The sequence below is a fragment of the Microplitis mediator genome, chromosome 1 (assembly GCF_029852145.1).
Source record: "Microplitis mediator isolate UGA2020A chromosome 1, iyMicMedi2.1, whole genome shotgun sequence".
In the NCBI taxonomy this organism is placed as follows: Eukaryota; Metazoa; Arthropoda; class Insecta; order Hymenoptera; family Braconidae; genus Microplitis; species Microplitis mediator.
This window is the reverse complement of record NC_079969.1, coordinates 6,050,366-6,073,656: the sequence shown is the minus strand read 5'-3', so window position 1 is coordinate 6,073,656 and position 23,291 is coordinate 6,050,366. Positions and strand designations below refer to the sequence as shown.

The 23,291-nt window shown below is 28.5% G+C and overlaps 2 protein-coding genes across 5 annotated transcripts in view; both read left to right on the top strand.

Moving 5' to 3' along the window:
• The first annotated feature begins 3,699 nt into the window (after nt 1-3,699).
• The window catches only part of LOC130669547 (growth hormone secretagogue receptor type 1-like), a 34,741-nt gene continuing 15,149 nt past the window's right edge, over nt 3,700-23,291 (top strand). The window contains exons 1-3 of one of the 4 annotated variants that reach the window (XM_057472512.1): nt 3,700-4,207; nt 5,449-5,576; nt 8,824-8,986. In XM_057472512.1, the coding sequence (XP_057328495.1) occupies nt 4,114-4,207; nt 5,449-5,576; nt 8,824-8,986 (385 nt within the window). In that variant the 5' untranslated portion in view covers nt 3,700-4,113. The remainder of the gene's footprint in view (nt 4,208-5,448; nt 5,577-8,823; nt 8,987-23,291) is intronic. The other 3 variants (XM_057472518.1, XM_057472528.1, XM_057472536.1) reach the window with 3 other exon arrangements.
• LOC130669572 (thyrotropin-releasing hormone receptor-like) lies at nt 11,730-13,063 on the top strand. Its single transcript, XM_057472547.1, has one exon. The coding sequence runs from the start codon at nt 12,481-12,483 to the stop codon at nt 13,000-13,002; it is 522 nt and encodes a 173-aa protein (XP_057328530.1). The 5' UTR covers nt 11,730-12,480; the 3' UTR covers nt 13,003-13,063.

The window sequence follows — 23,291 nt, the reverse complement described above, 5'->3', positions numbered from 1 at the left end:
TGATTATATTTTTCGATCAAGGGTGTCATCTGGGGGGACGATTATTTGTAAGCTTTTGAATTATTTCAAAAATTCGTAAGTCTTCGCGTTATTCAACTAGAATTTGAATATTTAAACCGAGCTTCGAACTTCAAATTGCTATCTAACTGGGAATAAATTATACTAATTTTTTCACAATAATTTGCGAATAATTGTGATTTTTCGAATAATTTGAAAACTGTCGAATGATTCAAAAATTTGAAAATAATTTCAAAATTGACGACTAGTTCGAATATGCGGAAATTCGAATTATTCGATTCCAAAAACCATTGAAAATAAAAAAACTTTTATAAAAAAAAGTTAGAACTGTATTTTAAAAATTTTTCAAATTCAAATTTAACTGAAAATCTTGATTAATTAATTGGTCACAAATATATTTTTATTCAAAGTTATGATTGAATTTCCATAATCACGTGACAAATTATGATCCTCATAAATTAAATAAATAGATTTAAATTTGAAGAGAAAATAAAAATTCGATAGTCTAGATCCGCGTTGATTTTCAAGATGAACAAATAAATTTACGTACTGCTCTCGACCGTTTTTTTTCCCGGGCCGGTAATCAAAAAGTATAAAACTTTTAAGTATTCGAATATCCCAATAAACTTCAAGAGTACACAAAAATTAGTCCATTTTGCCCCGATTTTCTAAATTTCGATATTATCTATTTATCTATTAATCAAAATCTATAAAATTATTATTATCAACTGATTGCAATATTCATATATTTGAATTAATATGTATCGCAGAAATATTTAATTGGTAATGCGCAGGCGCAAATAAAATTCCCATGTATTATTTGATGACAATAAAAAAAGTTGGCGCGCGATGCTTTTACGAAAACGTTCGAGTTCAGTATACCGTCACGATCCGCGGCGTGTACAATTAGAGATCTAACGAACTTAATTCAACCCTCATGTAAGAAAAAATACTGAATAAATTATAATACTAATAAATACAATATTATAAAAAAAAATCAATCAATTTTTAAATACTAATTAGTTATAAAATAATTAAATTAAACGTTTATTTTAAAAAAATTAAATCATTATTCATATAAATGTTAATTATAAAAAATTTGTTTATCATCAGAAAAAAATTATTATTTTTATTAAACATGAAACAGTTTTAAAAAATGTGACTTTTGGTTAAAAATTAATGTAGTGTTTTTGTGAATGTTTTGTTGAAGTGTTTTTATTTTTTTAATTTTACACATTTTTTTTTTTTTTTTTTCAATATAATAGAGATAAAATTTATTGGGATCAATTGACGGTAAGAAAGTTCAATTAAAAAACTTTTGTAACTTTTATTCTATTTTTAGTGTTTACTGTTACTGTTGCATTATCAATACAATTAAACTTAAAATACAAAAAATTGCGCGTCTGCAAGTAAACCCACATTTACCGTTTTTTTTTTTAAATTTGGAAATTTAATTTATTCAATATTGTATCAAAAGAGTAATTAAAGTCAACATATTTTCAATTGATACATAAATTATTTTTTTATTTAAATACGATTATTCAACTTGTGCAGCAAAATATTTCATTATACGAATACAATATAATAAAATGAAGAAAAAAATGATAATTCAATTGATTATGAACCATTACTTAAGATTATCAATTTCTCTGATCACATTATTAATACATCAGAAATAATGACAATCAGTCATAACATAATTTAACGTAACAAGCAGTAGCTTATGAGTAACTAGATAATGCAACTCTTATCAGTGATCTATAATAAAACTACAAATAATATCATAATTATGTTACATAAATTATGATTAAAATCTATTTTTCATCCACTTCACTTAAGAAAAAAAAAATATTTGTTTGGATTCAGACATTAATTATTTCAATTTTAAGGTAATTTATAAGCCACCAATCGGTCAAGAAAATATTAAAATTTTTTCTCCTTATGCTTTTTTTTTTAAATACTGAGTAATCGCTTCTGTGTACAAGCCGCCTACTCCACTTCTTCCACTTTAAGCACGATTCTGATAGGCTTCTTTCTTTAATTAATAACAAATTAATTACCTGTGCGTCGGATCAAAAAACACTAGAGGATTTTTATCTCAAAATTGCTTCCCCTATTTACCCCTTACTACCCGAGCTGCTCTAGACTTTGATTTTGTTTGAATAATCAGTGTACCTAAAGGCTCGGAAAGTAGAAAATTCATCAGGGACTGAACAAGTGAATAATAGTTTGTTCGAAACTGAATGGTAACAAGTTGAAGAAACCCTTTTTAGAGTATAAGAAGTTGCGTCTCACGATTTATCTCGACGCAACCTGATCACTAGTACAGGAAACTGGTACTACGGGGGGTTTTTCCAAGCCCACTTCAACCAGAGTCTCTTTATTTCCTGAGATGGCAGTAGTGTTTGGCCCAAAAGAGGTATGGAATTGTGGTGGCTGTGGTTAGATACCACGCGCAATGAGGATTTTTGATTATACCTCCGGTTAATGTCCACCTTAGTCATCACTCGATTATATTTTTCGGCTAAGAGTGTCGTCTGGGAAAGAAGTAGGTGCAACACCACAACGCGTGTATGCCCAAAAGGGCGCGAAAACGGCCTCCCGTAAAACGGAGGTGGACTTCGATTTTGTTACATTCATTAATTATCTACCCCTTACTGTACGTCTGTCTTTCAGGACATCTTGTATATTAATTTTATATATAGAAAATTTTAACACTTACACGGTGACACGACCGTTGAACCGAAGACAATTGATCCGCGACAATTCGTCCAAGCGATAATTGATCCGCCGAAAATTCCTCCGAGCGATAATTGATTTGACACGCAATTGATCTGAGTAACAACTGACCGAATGATAGAAAATTTGGTGGTAGTTTATCCTTAGAGTACTTGATTCTGGTGTGAATTAATTTCACTATATAATTTTTTCAGTACCATTGCAAGCATGGGTGTGTTAACATACTATTGTAAGTACATACACACAAACCTTTGAAGAAAAGGGGCATTACCCTTGTACACGTTTTTGTTAACATATTTATAGTTCTCCCAGAAAGTCGCCGTAAATTTTAACCCCCACTAGAAAATGAGTCGGACCTCTCGCTGTTACTACCCACTATCATTACAAACCGAAATTTTCGACGACGACTTACTCTCTGAAAGGACTTTAACTGATATTTTATTCGGGGATATTAACTTGTGCAACCAATGATATTGTTTGCATTATCGTTTGGATCAATTGTCAGCGGATCAACTACCGCATGGATCAATTATCGGTCAAATCGGTTGTCGGCGGATTAATTGTCACTAGGATCAATTGTCGCGGATCAATTGTCGTAGATCAATTGTCCTCGGACCAACTGTCAGGTAACCCACTTACACCATCTGAACTTACCCCGCTTTTTTTTTCAGTGTATCAATTGAAAACAAACATTTCTTAGAGCAAGAAACAATTTCTGCCACAAGAATTTTATTCTCGTTCTAAGAAAATTTTGTTTTCAATTTATATTTTTTTTTCTAGGTGTGATTTCCTTAATTAAAATTTTAAAAAATTAGCTTCCGAGTTCGTGAGTTTTGGCTTATAAATAACCTTAAATAAACCCTTATAAATTAATAATCATTTTAATTTTTTATTTTACAGATTCGTAATTGTTAAAAAAAAGTGATAGGATAAAAAAAAAATTTTTATTTTTTTAAACATGAAATTAATTCAACTAAAAACATTACTGATAATTATTATCAATAGAAAATCGACCAAAATAAATAATGAATTTAATTATATTTATTATCATATTAATAATAACAATAATAATGATAGTAATAGAACATAGTATTAATAATTTTATAATTATAAATTATAAAATAAAAATGATAATTAAAATAGTTATAATTAAAATACCAAAAGAAAAATTTTATTGCTATACAATTAAAATAAATATTCATTAATATTTGATATTATTAAGAAATAGAAATAATTTGTTAAAAAAAAAAAAATAGTTATTAAAGATGATACGTTTGATATCGATATTAATTTATTTAATAAAAAAATTTTAATAAAAAAAAAAAAAAACAATAAATAAAGTTAAATATATTAACAATGTTAACAACTGTATCTGTACCGGCTTTTGAGCTGAATTCATCGTTTTATACAACGGCGTTTGGTAGCAGTAGTACATTGGAAGGTTTTTCAGGTAAATACAAAAAAAAAATTTAATTAACATTAAATAGGAGTAGGGCGGGTAAACGGGACCACGTTGACAAAACGGACCACCCCAAAAAATTTTTTTTCCAAAACCATTTTTAACATTTTTTAGTATCCCAATATTTTTTAATTAAAATAGTTTTTTTTTAAATTATTTTTCGGGAATTCGTCAGTAGACTTAATGCATTGTCGGCCACAAAAAACTTAAACGGTGTCTTCTTCGTTATATTAAAATTTTTCTTCATACCTCGGTCGAAAATACGTATCTCCGGCATCAATTACGCGGCAAAAAGTCTAACATTTGTGCCGTGCTGGAATTACTTACGCACCATCTATAATAGCGGGCGGAAAGAAAGTAATAGCGGGACGAAAGAGTTTTTCGTGCACACTGCTACCCGGTTATACATATAAAGTGGTCCCAGTAAGGGAATGCACCTCGGAAATTGCCCCCACTACCGAACATTTATGAATTGCGCATGCGCACAGAAAAGTAGGAGAATATTTAACACATAAAACACCCAGAGTGGGAGTAAAAACCGACGACACCCGAGGTGCATTCTCTTGTTGGGATGACAATACTACCGTCACTTCGAGGAGGTTTTCTGACAATCTCGCTCATATTTATAACCTCAAAACTTGTTTATAATAACTTTGACATCCTCGGCTTCGTCTCGGGCATCATGGCGTGCAGTGCAGAAATCTCAACTTTCTGCCCTTGTAGTGTAATATACTATTTCTATGGCAATTGAAAATTTGGTTCAATTACTTCCAATAGAAGTTTAAAAAAGAAGATTTCCGTATTCGAATAAACAAAATCGATTATTTCCTTAGCGGTCCCGTTTTGCCGAATCTTCCCCTATTTATTCATCAGAGAAAAAATAATTTAGATCTAACAATATCTGTTTAAATCGACGTACAGATCAAATTTTCGACCTATCAATATTAATAGATCCATGACGAGATTCATTTAAATCCTTGTATTTAAAATTGTTTTGAATTTTCTCTTTCGCTATGGTCTTCTTGAAATCTATTTTAAAATTTTTACAGATTGATAATTTGTTATCTGTTATCAATTATCATTAATTTACGTCGATCTAAATGATGAAAAAATTAAATTTAAAGTCTAAGTGGAACATAGGATCTAAGTCTCCGTATAGATCTAAATCATGTTTTCCCAGATACTTTAAATTAAATTAAGCTTATTTATTTATCTTTTTATTTCAAATTAAGTTTCAGTGATTGAACCTGATAACAGTAACGCAACATCGACACCTTATATGTTACCAGGGTATATAAGAACGACATCCATGGTCGTTTGTATAACTGTAATGGTGCTGGGAATTATTGGAAATTTAATGGTGATTATAATTATTCTTTTAAATTTTCTATTCTAAGCTATACACTGAAAAAAAGATTTATTTGAGCCAAAGATATCGTATATTTGGATATGGCCAAATAAATGTTTAATTGTGAGAAAGATATAATATAGTTGAGTAGTTTAATTGCGTGAAATAAGTGATTTATTTGTGGTAAAAAAATGATCCGATTGCTACAAATAAATAAGGGCTTCAAATATATGTATAGTACCGCCAAATTTTAGGTTATTTATCACAAATTTAATATCTTGACCACAAATTTATCAATTACTTACCACAAATAAATTATATACTTCCGTCAAATTATAAAATTATTTCAATCAACTGTCATATTTTGTTGTACCAAATATATTTATTTGTCATTAAGAAATATTCAAAAAAAAGCCACAACTAAATTGATTTATTTGGGACAAATATTTCTTTGTTTCAATGTATGATTTATTAAAATATATGTGTCTTTTTATATAATACTGAGTACAGTCTGAAAAAACATTATTGTAAATATAATATATAATTATACGATACCCATAAGGATCTTATAAGATTCCTGTAAGGATTAAGTACGATTGAATAAGATTTTTGTAAAGATATTACAAGATTCTCATAAGAATTCTGAAAGATCCTTATAAAATCCGTTGAATTTCTTTATTGAGTGTCTTGCACGATCGACGTAGAAATTTTTCTCACAAGAATTAGCGGGCCTGTAAAAATAAAAAAAAAGTACGCCCTTATGCCTTTGCAACAGTATCTTCTGCCAGATTTCGCTCTAATGGAATCTGTAACGCGATAGTGTTAAAGCGAGCGATACTTTAGTGAAACAAAATATTATGAAGACAGTGAAAAATAATAAATGATTCAAGTGTTCGTTGTAATTCAGCATAATTTTACTATTAATTATCATGCATTTGAGATTCTTTAGATATTCATAATAGTAAACTCGTTCATAAATTAACTTGAAGTTATTGAATGAATAACTTCTCTGTATATGGTACAGATGTAGCAATTAATAGAAAATTTTATTATTTTACCAAGCACCTGTTGATAAATGATTGATAAAGTTATCCGCGAAATAACAGGAGTTAATATAAGCTTAAGATTTAGCGAGTTAGTAAAATCTTATGAGCTTTCGAAATCGTTAAAACAAGTGATATTGTTCTCAAAAGTTATTACTCGTTAAAAAGGGCTTTAGTTTTCTTTTCAAGATTTATCGAGTACTCAATTAATTTTGAATATATCTTCTATAATCAATAATGCACTTAATAGTGCACTTATATTTCTGTTATACTAACTCCTAGAAATCGTTCAGAATGCTTAATAGTAGCTTTAAAGGAATGTTCGAGTGTCAATATAATATAACTAATATCATATTGATTTGCTTGGTAAATAGGGGCTGAGATAATAAAAATATGACAGATAAATAAAAATGAATACTTTTATTCAGGTGTATATTAAGCTTTTAAAATGGTATTTCATTATAATTTTTAACTTTCTGCTATGGAAATTGATAATTTTCAAAAAAGGAGTTATTGGTTTTGGCGCAATTTTTGAAAATCACGTTTTGAACAGATCTCGAAGTTTTGAGGTCCTAAAAAGCTATTCTGACTATTTTTAGATAATAATAATAATTTATTTTAGCCCTTGGCTATTATCAGTCTTTTACAAAAAATTTATACGTACTATTTTTACATTTTTTTTTTTTTATCACAATCATTCATCACATATTCAGCTGTCAATATTTTTGTTTTACATATTCTTTTAATGTTTTTCTTAGGGGTGTGCGAATCTTGTTCGAATCGAATCGAGTCGAATAGTTAGATTCGATTCGATATTCGAGTCGAATAGTTAGATTCGATTCGATATTCGAGTCGAATAGTTAGATTCGATTCGATATTCGAGTCGAATATCGAATAGTTCGAAAGATTCGAATAGTTCGAAGAATTCGAAGAGTTCGAAAGATTCGAATAGTTCGAATAGGTCGAAAGGTTAGAATAGTTCGAGAGGTTCGAATAGTTCGAGAGGTTCGAATAATTCGAATAGTTCGAAAGATTTTAATAGTTTCGAAACTTTACCGAATCTTCAGTAAATAGGGGAGCCTGGGGCACGAATGCCCCCCTCATGCGGGGTAAACGGGACCACTCGAAAAAAAATTTTCTATTCGTACCTTTCGAACCTCTCGAACTATTCGAACCTCTCGAGCTATTCGAACTATTCGAACATTTCGAATCTTCGAGGCGAATCTCGAATCGAATTGTTCGATTCGATTCGTCTCGAATAATTCGAAGTTTCGAGTATTCGCACACCCCTAGTTTTTCTAAAATACTTCAATCTATCTTCACTTCTTACATTGATAGGCAAACTGTTATACCATTCATACCCCTTATAAGTTAAACGCTTTTCAGCAGTGTGAGTCTTTGTTCTTTCAATAACTATTTTAGAGCCTGATCTGGTATTGTAGTTATGAGTCTCATTCATTTGAATGATTTTATTTACTCGAATTTCCGGTTTTCTATCTAATTTTAATTTGTGAATAAATATACAAGTATTAAAAATCATTCTTTGCTTGACACTCATCCAACCAAGTGTTTCAAGCATATCACTTATTCTGGTGTATTTATTAACTCCCAATACCAGTCTCCAGATGGACAGTCGTGTGTGTGTGTGGGTCTGTGTGTGTAAATTAATTTTTGTCGTATGATATCTTTGGAACTAATCAACCGATTTGAACAATACTTGCGGCACAGGGTCAACCGTGTTTCAGATTTATCTGAAAAAATTTTTTCCTGGATATTTTGATGATTTGAAGCCGTAAATATTTTTTAAGAGTCATCATGACAAATGTATTTATTTTTTAATCGAATCAATTACAGTCATCTGAGTAACTGACGTGTCAAAGTAACAGTGTCCGAACTGAAGAAGACTTTTTTATCATTAATCACTTATTGTGGATAAAATATTTGTCAAAAATTTTTTCGAAGCTTTTCAAATTTAATCCTTCGTATTTTCATTGATGGGTTGAATTCATTAAAAGAAAATTATTTACTGATTTAAAATTAAAATCAAAAGGTATTTGGTCGAATTTTTTAAATATATATAGTATATATGTTACGACCCTTAGGGAGCTTAGGCTTTAGTGCCAAATATATTTAGTAAATAAAAAAAAGAAAAATAATGTAATTAATGGTAGATAAAAAATGATTAACACGTTATTTTTTTAATATGTTCAATATAGGTTCCACTGGTTGTATTTCGTGGCAAAGACATGAGAAATAGTACAAATATCTTTTTAGTGAATTTGAGTGCGGCGGATTTATGTGTTTTATTAATATGTGCACCAACAGTACTTGTTGAAGTTAATTCTGGACCTCAAGTGTGGCCATTGGGTGAACATATGTGTGAGTAAAATTTATCGTAATTGTGTACATATCATAATTGATAATCTAAATAAAAAAATTTTAGTCACTATAAAATTGATACCCCGACCGACTAAAAAATTAATTATAAATCAATGAGCAATAATTTATCTTCGCAATGCAAATTCTCTAATGGTTGTTTATTTATTTTTATTGTATTTACATTTGTCGAATTGAAAGTACAGTCTGTGAGTAACCTTGAAAGTGGGTGGCCGATGTTCGTAAATCAGACAGACATAATGCCTCTAATTATTGGAGTGGATTTATCGCAATTGAGATCAAACAATCGTCAGATTGTTGTTGATTAAAGTCGCGCGTCAATTTTATTTTTTATTTTGCTTTCCTTTGATCTTCTCCTCTTTCATCATTTACCGTGTTCATTCATCAAGGTCATTTATAATGTATGTTATGTATCGTACATTACTTAAGAGACGATGAGTCGTCAATGATTTTTTTTTCCGTTTGTAGTCATGATTTTACTGATTTGGTAGTTTCTATGCATTCAAATATAAAAGATCACCAGATATATACCAGCATATATATAGTGCGACTGTCTATTGGTATACAACATAAAAAAATATGAAAAAATTACCATGTGAGTCAAGATATAAAATGTAGATTGGGCATCAAGATTCTCACCACAAGAATGTTGAGGCTTAGCTGAATTAAGATAATTATCGGTTGCGAAGAACCGTACGTATAGTGGAATCTCTCTAACTTACACTCCCTAACTTTGACCCCCCCCCCATATTACAATAAAGTGGGAGAAGTGTCCGTTTACTGCCCGTGCATTCTGTAACTTTGATTTTAGGAATTTCAAGCTCCTTGTTCTCAGAGTTAGAAAGCTTTCACTGTCTATATATTTATATATATATTGCTCTCGATCTATAATAGTAAAGACGTTTATTCCGGAACGTTGTAGAATAACTTTATAGATACGATTTATAGAAGCACTTAGAATTAGGCCTTGTATGAGAGCTCTAATATGAATCAATATTTTGATGTTATTAATTAGCGTAATTCAAAAGTACCGCACGCAGTACGATGATTGATAGTGAGTGAGGTATCGAAAAAAATCGAGCGACAATAAAGCAAACAGCGCTTTCGCGCTCAAAGTGTGCAATAGATTTTCGTTTTATAGAAAAAATCCATATATTTGATTAAAGCATACGACAAATAGCTCTTGTAACCATACACTAGTTTTTACGAAATAGGTGGCTGCCAAAATTTTACAATTTAGCAGGACAAACTAACAGCGCAATTAGAAATTCCTGTTGATCAATCACCGTCTCCAGAAGATTGCATGCAATAGGTAATATACAAAAGGTCAGATAATGTGTTCCACTTAGAATGAACACAAACTCGGACAGTGAGTGAACATAAGCATTCGTTTCTCACTAACCCACAAAATAAAGATATTGTTTTGGGAAATCGTGACCGGAGATGAAGGATAGATTTTATAGAAGGATCTCATGTAAAAAATCCCATCCGGAAACCGGAATAGAAAGGAAATTTCTCATAACTAATTACAGTTCTCCATTAAATGTATTCATTTTATTTGTGGAAAACTCTGTCAAATTTGCCTCTATTCAAACTAAATTGCGAAACAAAGTAAGTTTATATAATATAAACACTACTACTCTAAAAATCAAAGAGTCATTCATTGTAAATGCTCTTTGTTACTATTATGCAAAGTGCGAAAGCTTATATTAATAGAAAGCTAATACAAGATCTAAACTGTTAGTCCTTTCCAAAATCAATAAAACAATCAGCTATAGAAAGGCATATTATGTAGCATTAAAAATCTTTTTTTTAGATTTAGATTTAGATTTATTTATACCAAAGCTTTAACTAGCCAGATGGCAAAAGAAAAATGTTTACATTACATAAGTATATTACATATTAAGTAATTAATTTTAACAAGATTTTTGAAACTTAATATATACTTAAACATAATGTACAATAAAATATTAGTATTAGTATGATTGCTTATACATTTAACTGAAATTAAGTTAGACAAATTAGAGATCTAGATTAAATAGGTAGTCGAACATTTTATTCTTGAAGATTTCAATACTAGATGCGTTTATCAAGTAAACTGGTAATTCTTCCCAGAGACGAATACAAGTAATAACAAAGGAAGATTTATACGCAGTCGTAGCAAAGTTTGGAATCTTGAAATTTACATAGTTCTTTTTTGCCGCTAGTCTTTCAGAACGTCTAGTATCGGTATCCTCAATAAATAATTGACGTAGATAAATCTATAATCAATTACCTAACACAATGAAAACTTTAATGTTTTCTAAGAAACTATTGAAAAAGAAGTGTAGTAATTAGATAAGAACTAATAATTATAATCTATAATTAAGGATAAGTTAAGTTTATGATACTGTTTTTGGCAACTTATCTTGATGTACGGTACACTGTATTATTAATATGTAAGTGTAATTTGTAATTTTTGTATAACTGTTTTATACAATGTACTGATTCTAATAAGTACAGGTGTAATTGCACCTCTTCAGCATTTTTGTCTTACCAGAAAATAAATACATAATTTTTGAAAATACTACTTACGAAAAATTCAAACATTGATAGTTAACATAAGTCCGTATATGCAAAGATCTGATTTCTCGCAAATTGACTTAAAAATCGTGAATTGATTTTGGTGAACCACCAACGTCGATACGTATCATTAAAGTGTTTGATAAGAAAGTAATTCTGTGTACGTAGTAAAATAAAAAAAGTTTTTTTATCATAAACTAAACTTTATTAGAACCAGGTCAGACGATTAGTGTGGAGGTACAGTATTTAATAAAATCGCTTGAGCAAAACCATCGGGGAAAAAAGATCATTAACAGGACACAGAGAGTTAAAAGTCATTCTTTTACATTACAATGTTCAACCCCAAGTTATTTGCGCGGCCAAAAAAATTATCTTAAAAAATATCCTTGAAACCAACGAACACGTGATAAGATCCGTTGCTATTAAATCGATCGCGACAAGTTGTTGAAAGCTAAAAAGATTTTTACAGAAATCAAGATCTTTTCTGTATATTTAATAATGAAGTTATAAATAAATTTATAAAATTATCAGCACAATACGATTCGATCGCTGAATATATAATAGAAAATTTGGCGACAATAGAACACTACCTCTCCGTTTCGCGTTCGAGGTGTGCAATAGAAATTGCGTCTTTGACATCGATTGACTTAGTGGTTACCAAATTATTCAGAAAACAAATTCCCCCCTCTCTTCTAGGAAAACTCAAGATATCAATCTAATAACCATATAAAAAAATCTGGAGCTATGAAAAGGCACAAATTCAATCACATTAACTAATTTGATCACATACATATGACTATCACAAAATTTTCCTTATTCGCTTAATAAAAATTATTTATTAACGTTTTTCATTGCCAGTAAAATTTCTGAAATAAAATGTAATAATCCTGTACACAGATATAGCTAAACATTTGATGGCTAATCCAGCAATAACACGAGGCCCGGCAAATAATTTATTAAAATACCGAAAGCAAGTTGTGCTGATGCTCGGTACCGTTGTAATTAGTTTTTTCATTTGTTTATTACCATTTCGTGCATTCACACTATGGATTATTGTATCGCCACTAACAGCAATTATAAATCTCGGTGTCGATGGTTACTTTATTTTACTGTACATAAGTCGAGTTATACTGTATCTTAATTCAGCAATAAATCCAATACTCTATAATTTAATGTCAACTAAATTCCGCGAGGGTTTCTTACGTTTGTGCGGATTATCACGTAAACAAAGTAAAGATATACCAACATCTGGACGAACTGGTACGACGACAAGCAGCAATCATTCGGATTTCTGGCGAAGACAAAGCAACAGCAGCAAAAATTGCAGTGTTAAGGTCTCTACTGTTAGTACGGATAATAGTAAACCATGTAATTTAACAATTATTACTAATACTAAAGAAGATAATAATAAAAATGACAAAGTTAGTTTTGTTTAAATAATATTTTATTATTTTCAGTTGTGAAAAATTGATAGTATTTATAATATTTTATCCAAAAGCACAAATCTTATTTTTTTCCTGTAGTAATTTATAATATTTATCATTTCATACAGATGGCGTTACGTGTTAATTGCACTTTGTTCAAGTAAATGAAAAAATCCCATTAGTGGTTAAAAAATAAACGCGGAAAATTTTGAACTATAATATAATTCTTGTCTGTAGATTCCAACTACAAATGGTAATTCTATAATTAAATGGTCAATAATTTATCTAACTAACATACTTTCATTAGGTTCTCTATGCTCATTGTTATTGGTAGCCAATATTTAATATTTCAAAAATAAAATAATATTTATAGTAAAGTGAACAAACTGAAATATTTATTTTAAATAAAAAGTCAATATAGATACTTGTTGAAAAATATTATCTTATAATTTCTTTGCTCGTATGAATAAATATTTAGCATTAAAGTATAAAAGGAATATTAATAAAATTGTCAACCGTCTGTGACGTTTATCTTACCTTAAATAACTTAAAAAAGACATTAAGATGTTTGGAATCCTGCCATTCATTTGTAGTAGCAGTAGTAGAAAGTATAAGAGTAGACGATTTTAGTTCAATTTCACCCGTGGAACCGTTTAAATTTATGCTACAATATTACTCATGGTAACATCTGTGCTGAAAATTTGAATTTAATCGTCTAATGTTAATTCTAAATTCACCGTCTAAATTTAAACTTCAGCATATACATGTGTAATAAATATAAATAAATATGTCATAACTCATAAACATTCGTTAAAAAAAAAATATATAGAGTAGACCATTACGCGGATGAATAGGCGCCCGAAGAAATGGTCTAAATGTTTTTTCAAGTAGAACTGGTAACGTTCATTTATTGGACGTTATTTACTTTATGGGATACAAAAAATAGCTACAATAATAAATTTACGAATTATAATTACTTGTATTTTGAAAAAGGGTATATTATATTCAAACTTTTTAATAAAAGTCAAATTATTTATTTTGTTTATGTCATTAATTTATCATTAATGTTTAATTAATGATATAATTAAACATTAGATTAATGATAAGGAAATAGTGTATTTTTGGTATTCGTGATGAATGATTGATATGTACCACCGTAGAAGTCGATGTTCATGTGCAAGGAATTGACAAGGTTGGCAATCCTGTTATGTGGCCCGTAAAACCAGGGTTGCTAGAAAATTTTTGTTCTCGTCGCCCCACTTATGATCAAAAGTAGCGAAATATTTTAACAAGTCGCTCAATCATTTTCAAGTTTAAAATAATTCTGTTGGCTTATAGTTATTTATTCTCTATTAACTAATAAGAGTACACTATAGTTTGCCGCATTAATCAAAATTAACTTTTTAAAAACTATTATTATAATTATTTGTAGTAAATTATATGTAGTGAAAATTTATAGGATATTTTTAGGATAAATTTGATGAAAAAATAAACTTAATCAAAATTTTTATCAATTTTTTGCAAATTATTAATTATTTTTTAGTGCCAAAAGCAGAGTATCGTTACGCAGGTTTTAATTAACATTAAATGGATACATATTTCTTTAACCGATTGTTATAAATAAAATAACAATTTTTTTATGTGCATATAACGAATTGAAATTAAGTTTGATTCAAGTTTTCGGCAAATAGAAATTAAAAATAATGATTAAGATTGTTCTCAATCCTGAAACATTAAAAATCGCCCGACTTGCGACTTGTAGCCCAAACTTTAATTTAGTAGCGAATGCATAGAGAAAATCACCCGATTCGCGACAAGTAGCCCAATCTGGCAACCCTGCGTGGAACACGTAATTTTTTAAGTCTTCATCATTTTTAGTAGGCGATTATGCCTAAGTGGTAGTGCAGAGGGAGCAAACTCAAAGCTGCTAAATATTTCAGGTGCATCAATATGACCATTCACTACTTTGTAGAAAAACGCTAGCTCAGCGACCTGGCGTCGAAAAGTTAGGCTGTTGAGCTTGAAACAAGAGCGAATGTCATCGGTGGAGAGTTTAATTTTCAGTGTAATGACATAAAATCGTTTGTTTCATCGACTAATGGTTTGTACTACTATCAACAATTGCTTTGTTGAACTAAAGAAACGGATTTGTCAGACTAACAAGAGAATCTCAAGTCAAATATGCCGTCACAAAATTAGTGAAATAATTCAAATTTATACAAATATATATAAATATATGTATATATAAAGTCTGTAGATGATGTAAAGGAAAACTGATGGTTTGAAAGGATATAAGGGTCGTTTAAAATATGAGGGTGTTGGGTTTGCTAGATAACGTTTAGACGTCTGGCTTTTATGAAGCGCAAATAATCTATTTTGAACATTTTGATATTTTTCCGTATACAAGAACCTAAATATGCAAAATATAATTTTATAAAACTTTTTTCAAGATCAATTTCATTTCATTTACATGGTTGCTGAAAGACATAAGTCACAAATAATGGCTCAAAATTAAACATCTTACTAAATATATACATATATATATTGATATCATTCAAAAATGCATTTGGGAAGACATCATACATCTGTTATATGATTGAGTGCACTCTGCATATCAGACAACGCTTTAACATTTAACATTTGTTTGACACATATTAAGTGGTAATTTTTTTTTTTACGTATTGCAGCACTTACATAACTTCCATTACTGTAAAAATGTGTACATCACAAAAAAACTAACGAAACAAGAAAAATTTACTTGAGACAAGTATTTCATTCTGAAGAAAATTTTGATTTTTGGTTCAAAAATATATTTTATCCAACATTCATATTCTTGATGCAAAAAAACAATTCTTTGATTGATAAATTTAAATTCTTGACCCAAGTATTTTGTCAGTAGGAAGTTAAAAGTAAATTTTTTAATTCTCTACTTTACCTCACTTCCTTCTCTATATAATAAATGTCTTTAATTAAAACGTCGCGCTTTGGTCGTCTAGACGCCTACTGCATATTGAAGAAATATTTAAAAAAAAAAAAAAAGTGTTGACACACCCATTTAAATTAGGTATATGTATCATATGTTAATATAATATGCATTTTATCTATTTCATTAATTTTTTATTTCAAATGACTGTAATAAAATGTTTTTATATATAATATATATATATATATATATATATACATATTATGTTTTCTTCTACTCAGCGCCATCTGTCTCAAATAATAATATGAAGTTCTTCAATTGACGTAAACAGCATGCGACAATTTTCACTTTGTATTAGACAAAGTTTCTCGACACATGATAATATTTTCAAAGACGAATAATAATAATAATATATTTAAGAAATAATTCATTGCAGTAAAAAATATTAAATTATTGGCTAAAGGAACTCGCGCGGGAAAGTTAAGAAAATCGTGAAGTTTTAATAAAGAATTTGGTCATAAAATGGAATTATACAATTTTTTGAAAATCATAAAAAATTCATGAAACGCTTTACGACCATATGTGTCCCGTCAAAACTTTTTGTACAGACACTTATGCAAAAAAAATTCGTTTCTCAAAGCTTCGTAACAGTGAATTGAATATTACATAGACAATTTTACTGTGTGACATACAAACATTCCTATTGGCAAGGTGCGCGACGAAAACGACATCTGTCGACCGCATTAAATCATCCTCAAAAAGCACAGAGAGAATACGGAAAGTTTTTATAAACAAATAATTAAAATTTTTAAAGATTGCGAAATATATGTGTGATACCACATTTGAAAGGTGGAAAAGTATAAAGTAGATTGTACTGAAAAAATAAGTATAAAAAATTTTAATAAATACAAAATAAATAATATTTTGAACGACATAAGGTTAGCTTGTAATAATAATAATAACAACAATAATAGTCATAGTAACAAATGAGTTAAAATAATTATAATTATAATTTTATCAAAGTTAAAATTATTAATTTGCATTAAGTAAAGAAATTAAAGTGATTTCAATTATTCGTAATTTTAAATTTTAAAACTCAATAATTAAAAATACTTTGTGTTAAAAATTTGTAATTTAAAAAATTCTCCGTAATAATTTTTAGTCAAAGATGAACATCATGGATGGAGATGTATAAAACTTGCAATTACTATTTCTGTCAGTATTTTTGCAATTAACAACACAACAACTACTTGTTCTTATTTTTTAACACTGCTTTCATTTAACTATTCACAAGACAGTCTACGGATATCTAAGCGTGTCACTGTAAATAAAATATCTGCCAATGTTAACAGGAATTTTTTCTATGGTAGGCGTTTTATAACTATGTGACATAGGAATAAGATCCTATTACGACAGTAAAATTTCTTAAGTGAACGTTAGAAAAACGCCTATACGAAAATAGGAAAAATTGTTTTATTTTCCGTGTGAAAAAATAGCCATTTCTTTTTCTTCGTGTAAGAAGTACTCTGTTAAAAAATTCATTAACTCAAGAATTTTTCCTTAAGTTGCAACAACAATCAACTTGAAGTTCTGAATTCTCTAGAATTTAAAAGTTTACTGTTATCAAACTTTTCAGAAGTAATTTTTCAAACACCGGCAATGTTGAAATTGTTTTGTCAATTTTAACTATATAAATATAATTAAATGTTAGTTTAATATAAATCTTAAATGAAAATTAACCGGCACTTCATCTAAATTGATGAGTTAAAATTAATTATTCCACTGTTGTCGAAATTGATTATTAATTAATTATGCTCTCGCTATTGAAAGATGTTCTATTGCTCTCGTCAATCAATATTGAACACAATCAATTAATTTCTGATCTTCATTTTGTGCACCAATTTTGACAAAATTGTATTTATTTAAAAAAAAATGAATATAATAATAATGACAAGGATATAAATTGATGGTATAAAAATCATAATTTATTCAGACAAAACATTGAATCACAAATGTAATTTGAGAATAAAATTTTCACATGAGAAATAGAAATAAAAGACAGTTTAACTTGTTGGGTTTTGGACAAATGCCAGCACCCATTATCGCACCTCCTAACAATTTTCCGTCTCTTCCTTCTCTTTTCTATATTAACTTTTTTACTCTTGTCATTTTATTTATCTCATACATTCATTTCATTTTATACACAATTTCGTGTATCGCTATTCTTGTATACGCTCACTTAACACTCTATATATCCTTTTGCAACACATCAGTTATTTACACTTTTAATTTTACTAACATCAATTTTTTTTTTTTTTTGTATAAATAGAAAGAATAAAAAAATTTCCATTATTTAATTAAAATAATAATTTTTTAAACAATTAATTAATAAAAAATAATTTTTTTTGTATTTTTCATGGCTCAAAAAATACGGAATGACTTTGTAGTCGTTAGATCTTTAAGTGGTAAAGTAAAAGCTATTAAAGTGAAAGAAAAACTCCAAGGACTGAAAGTAATTTAACAAACAAACTTAAAATGTATGTTTACACTTAAGAGATTTGTTTACACACATTACCAGTAAAAATAAAAAATTTTTTTCTTTTTCTTTAAATATTTATTTTTTTCAACAATTCAATACTTTTATTTTTACTATAGATTTATCTCTATTATTATGTTTTTACTTCTGATGACTGCAATTTAGTAATAGCTAGAAATTTATGCGGGAAATTTTGAAATCGATAAAACTTTTTTACACCAAAAAAAAGCAGTGATAAATTATAAAAATTATATTATTTTTTTAATGACAAAAAAAAGTTATTGAAAATCATTTAATGCCAGTTTAATTCACTGTTTGAATTTTAAATCCGGTGCTTAATTATACTACACTGATTTATAAACCTTAATCACTTGAGATTTATGCCCTGTATTACTGAAGAGTAATTCCGTCATCCTAAATAATAAGTTAAGTCATGGGTCACGCGTAAAACCAACTAATGAAAGAAAAAAAGAAAAAAAAAAATTTAATTATGCAACTTTTAATTTTCATCATTTTCTTAGTAATTTTTAAATAATTTGGGAAGGGAAAGGTAAAATGGATACCAGAAGTAACGATAACTTCCTTCTTCTTTGAAAAAAAATGTAGGAAAGTCCAAAAGTACACACTTCAATCGCTCATTTTATTTAAAATCATTACTTTTACTTCATAATACTAACCCTTCGTCACACGCGCTATGAGCGTGGCGCTACACTTTTTTCATTTTCATGGTTTTTTTATTGATTTTACCAAAAACAACATTCCAAAAAATTTTAATGCTCTTTACGAATCTTCTAGAAGGGATGAATATTAATAATAATTATATATTTTTGAGAAGTATCTCGTGAATGCGGCGCCGCGCCGTCCGGTGCGTGTAAGCGCCAGATCGCAATTCAAATCGCGCTGTTGCCAAGTCGTGTTCCCGCTCTTAATATACAGCTGTAAACAAGGTAACCTAACCTGTAATTGTTACTCACTGATTATTATTAAAAAAAAATTAAATTCAATTTTTGAATTATAATAATATTTTTTTAGTCATATGATTACACTAGTTAAATAAATAATATTTTACAATTTGTACCATTAATAAAGTACGTAATTATCTGTATGATCTTAAAATTTGCCGATACTTATAACAGTTTTGGATTTTTTTTCAGCATAAAAATTTAGTTTGAAAAAAAATTTGCATTCGCAGAAATTAAAAAAATTATATATAAATTTTTCTAAATGTCCTTTTTTATTATTAATTATGTAAAGAAAAATAATTGTCAAGTATCGGCTAATGTCGAGATTATTTATCTGTCATTACTAATTATTATTATTGCTCTCATTATAATTCATTAAATTTCTTTCTTGCTTTTAATTATTATTACTCTCTTATTTCATGAGAAAATTTTCGAAATTTGTTAAATGTTTAATTTGATGTAAAATTAAATAAAAAATATAATTATTTTCTGATAATAATATGTATGAAATATCTATTGGGTACTTGGAAACATCGCATGAAATTTAACACGGCGGCGCGGCGCTCATCATGCGTGTGACGAAGTCGGGTAAAAACACGCGTGTGACGAAGGGTTAACGACTTAAATCCAGGCGACTTACAGACATACATCCTTACGGACGTCAATATAATAAACTTTTTAACTGAATTTTTCTTTAATTACAAACAATTACATTTAATAACAAAATCGAACATCGCATTAACCAGCCTTTAAAGTTTCTAAAAGTCATTAATAAGTACACAATTAACTAATCCTTTGAGTTATTGAAATTAGTTTATGCGAGCATTTCGCGAAACGGTGACTATTCGACAGTAAAGCCTACCTAAATGCTTCGTATTTGAGGGGTGCGATACTAATGGATAGAAAGAAAATTTTTTATTTTCAATATGTCTGATTCTGTACTTTTTCGTAATGCCGAAAATTTCCATTTTTTACATCATAAAAATTTGTCAATCTGCTAAATTCATAACATTTAAATTTATATTTCTACGTACTTATTTCGTAAATATATTAAAAATGATATTTATGCTCCTTATTTATCAAATAATAAGTTGTCATTTCCAATGATCCATTAACAAGTTTACGGATTATTATGGCTATTAAAATTCAATGAGCTTTAGGTTTCGAAACTCTGTCGATTACCAGAAAATCTATTTACATTAGTAATCTGTTTACAAGTATCATCAAACATAATTATGTTTACACACCACCTACACATTTCCACGCAATGACATTTTGAATAATGTCTTCCTTATATAGTTCCGCCTCCGCTTATTACTCTTGGTGTGGGTTAAACAGGAGCGCTTCAATAACATGTTGTCTCTCATTTAAACCTTACATTATTGCTTTTGTTATTTGAAAAAAAAAAAAAAAAAAAAAAAAAAAAAAAAAAAAAAAAAAAAATTCTATTTATAAATATAAAATGGTTGGAAGATCAAAAAACTCGCAATTTAAACGCTTATAAATATATAGTAGACAAATTATTATCAACGTATATTAGTATTAAAAAAAAAAAAGCAACAATATTAATTATAATAAATAATTTGATTTCGTTAACAATTTCAAATTTTGAAATAAAGTACGATCAGAAAAATAATATAATTGAGTGGAAAAATGTAAGAACAGAAAATTGCCATAATTAACAAAATTGTTATTATTTTATGATCGTTTTCCATATGAAAAAAATATATATACGGATATATATCTAGGTCAAACTGTTAAAATCATGGAAAATAGAGAGACCTCTATATTATTTTCATAGAATTTATGGTCAAAATTTTATGGTCTAATACATCGGAACTATGTCAGCCTAGTGGATAGCAGACGAAATTTCTAACTCAAAGGACGCGAGTTCGATCCCGTCCGGTCAGAGTTTTTCAAAAATAAAGTTGAAACGTAAAAATATTGAGTAACAGTGACTTGTTTTTTTAATTTAAAAAAGAAGTATATGTTAAGTATAAAAAAGTGCCGTCTTGAATCAAGTCTTCATCTCTTCATCTATTGCATTCAAACGAGGAGAATTTTCGACAGGATTCTGTTCTCTTAAAATTTAAAACAAACAGAAAATAATTAACGTCAATTAACTGCGATTTCCGAAGGATATCATGTTAACCAACTCACATGCAGGCCAACCGACATCACCGATATTTAAAATTGAATTACATTATTTTACGTGAGCATCTAAATGCATAAAACCAAAAGTTGTCTCGACTTGTTTATTGAGATGTTATTTTTGTGAAGGTATACATTTTATACTATTTTGGTATATTATATAATGTGACGAGACAAATAAAAATGAGTGTGAAGGTGAGAAATTGTTAAGCGAAAGTAGAGCAAACTCAACGCTTCGCGATGGTGATGCGCAATATTAAAATTAAATTTCATTATATGAATGAGCCAATGGTTAAGTAGTTTCATAGTCTTTTCATCAACTCTATTTAGCTTAAATTCTACTAATAAAATTTACTAACTACGAAAATTTAGTTTTCTTTGTGCTATGAGTTACAAAAAAAAATACTACTAACGACTAAAGTTTTGTATCTATAATTTACTGAGTTAAATGCAATACGAATGAATGTACATATATGTATATATTGTAGAGAATAAATTAGTAAGTTTATGATTATTTTATTTCTATATAATTATTTATCAATTATAATAAATTTTAATAAAAAATCCTTGCTTTGACTAATTAAAATATATGAGTATAAAATTAACAGTAAGATAAAGTCTGAAATTTTTTTATTACAATACATAAAAATAAAATAGAGTATATATGTTATTAATTTGCATACGAATGGAAACATATAATGCGTTTTATTTGTATTAAGTTGTATGACCAAAATATAAGATTTGTTACTTTCACCCATTAAATATATATACATTTATTTTTTTGAATTTTTATAACAACTAAATTTCTTTTGAACCTTTCTCTTGAATTTTCAAAAGTTTAAAAAACATTTAAAAAAAGTTTTTCGTTGTGTCACGTTTTGAAGTTTAGAATAGTTAACACTTTTTTAACCTTTTGCACGCCTCGGACGCGATAGCGGGAGAGGTTGTGCTCTATAATCGACTTGTCGTGAATTTCTGCTAATTTCATAAATCACCTCTGTGGAAAAAAAAGTACACCAATGTCTAGAGAAAATTCTAAAGAATAATTTGGATTTAATTAAAAATTTCATTTAGCTACACTATAATAAGAAAAAAATTATTTAAAATGAGACTAGTTGGACGTCAATTGGGATGTCCGTGTGTGAGCACGATATTTCTCGAAAAACTCAATTAATCAGTTCAATTTTTTTTTCAATAGCTTCAGATTTTAGTAGAATAGAAGCCTTTTAAATATTACTACTGTAGTCCTTCTCGTTCATTTATTATCAATTAAAAACTGAAAACTGATTATGTTCACCAATGCTTAATCCGCCATTTTTCCCCCACAAATATAAGTAGGCATGATTATCATGAAACTTTGCTGATATTATAAGGCTCCACTTTACCATCAGATAATTTTTTTTTTTTTATTATATCGTGTGACAAATCGACTTGCCAACTGTAATCCAATTAACTAAATTAAAAAAAAAAAAAAATAAGAAATGTCTATATGTTTATAAAAAAATTTTGTAATAAAGAAAAAACATTAATATTTAATTGTATTGTAATATGAGCGTTCGAGGCGTGCACTTTTGGATTTTCCAAATTTTTTTTAACAATTTTTTTTACACAGGGTGGGCAGTTTCTTTTTGTTTTAATTTCGTTATTTTCCGCTAGCGCGTGAGAGAACTCTTGGCATATCTTAATAATAAGTATGATATCTTAACTATTAGGATATTATATTTGCGGG

What these genes read in the sequence shown, in the direction of transcription:
- LOC130669572 (XM_057472547.1), top strand. Translation starts at nt 12,481, where the DNA reads ATGGCTAATCCAGCAATAACACGAGGCCCGGCAAATAATTTATTAAAA.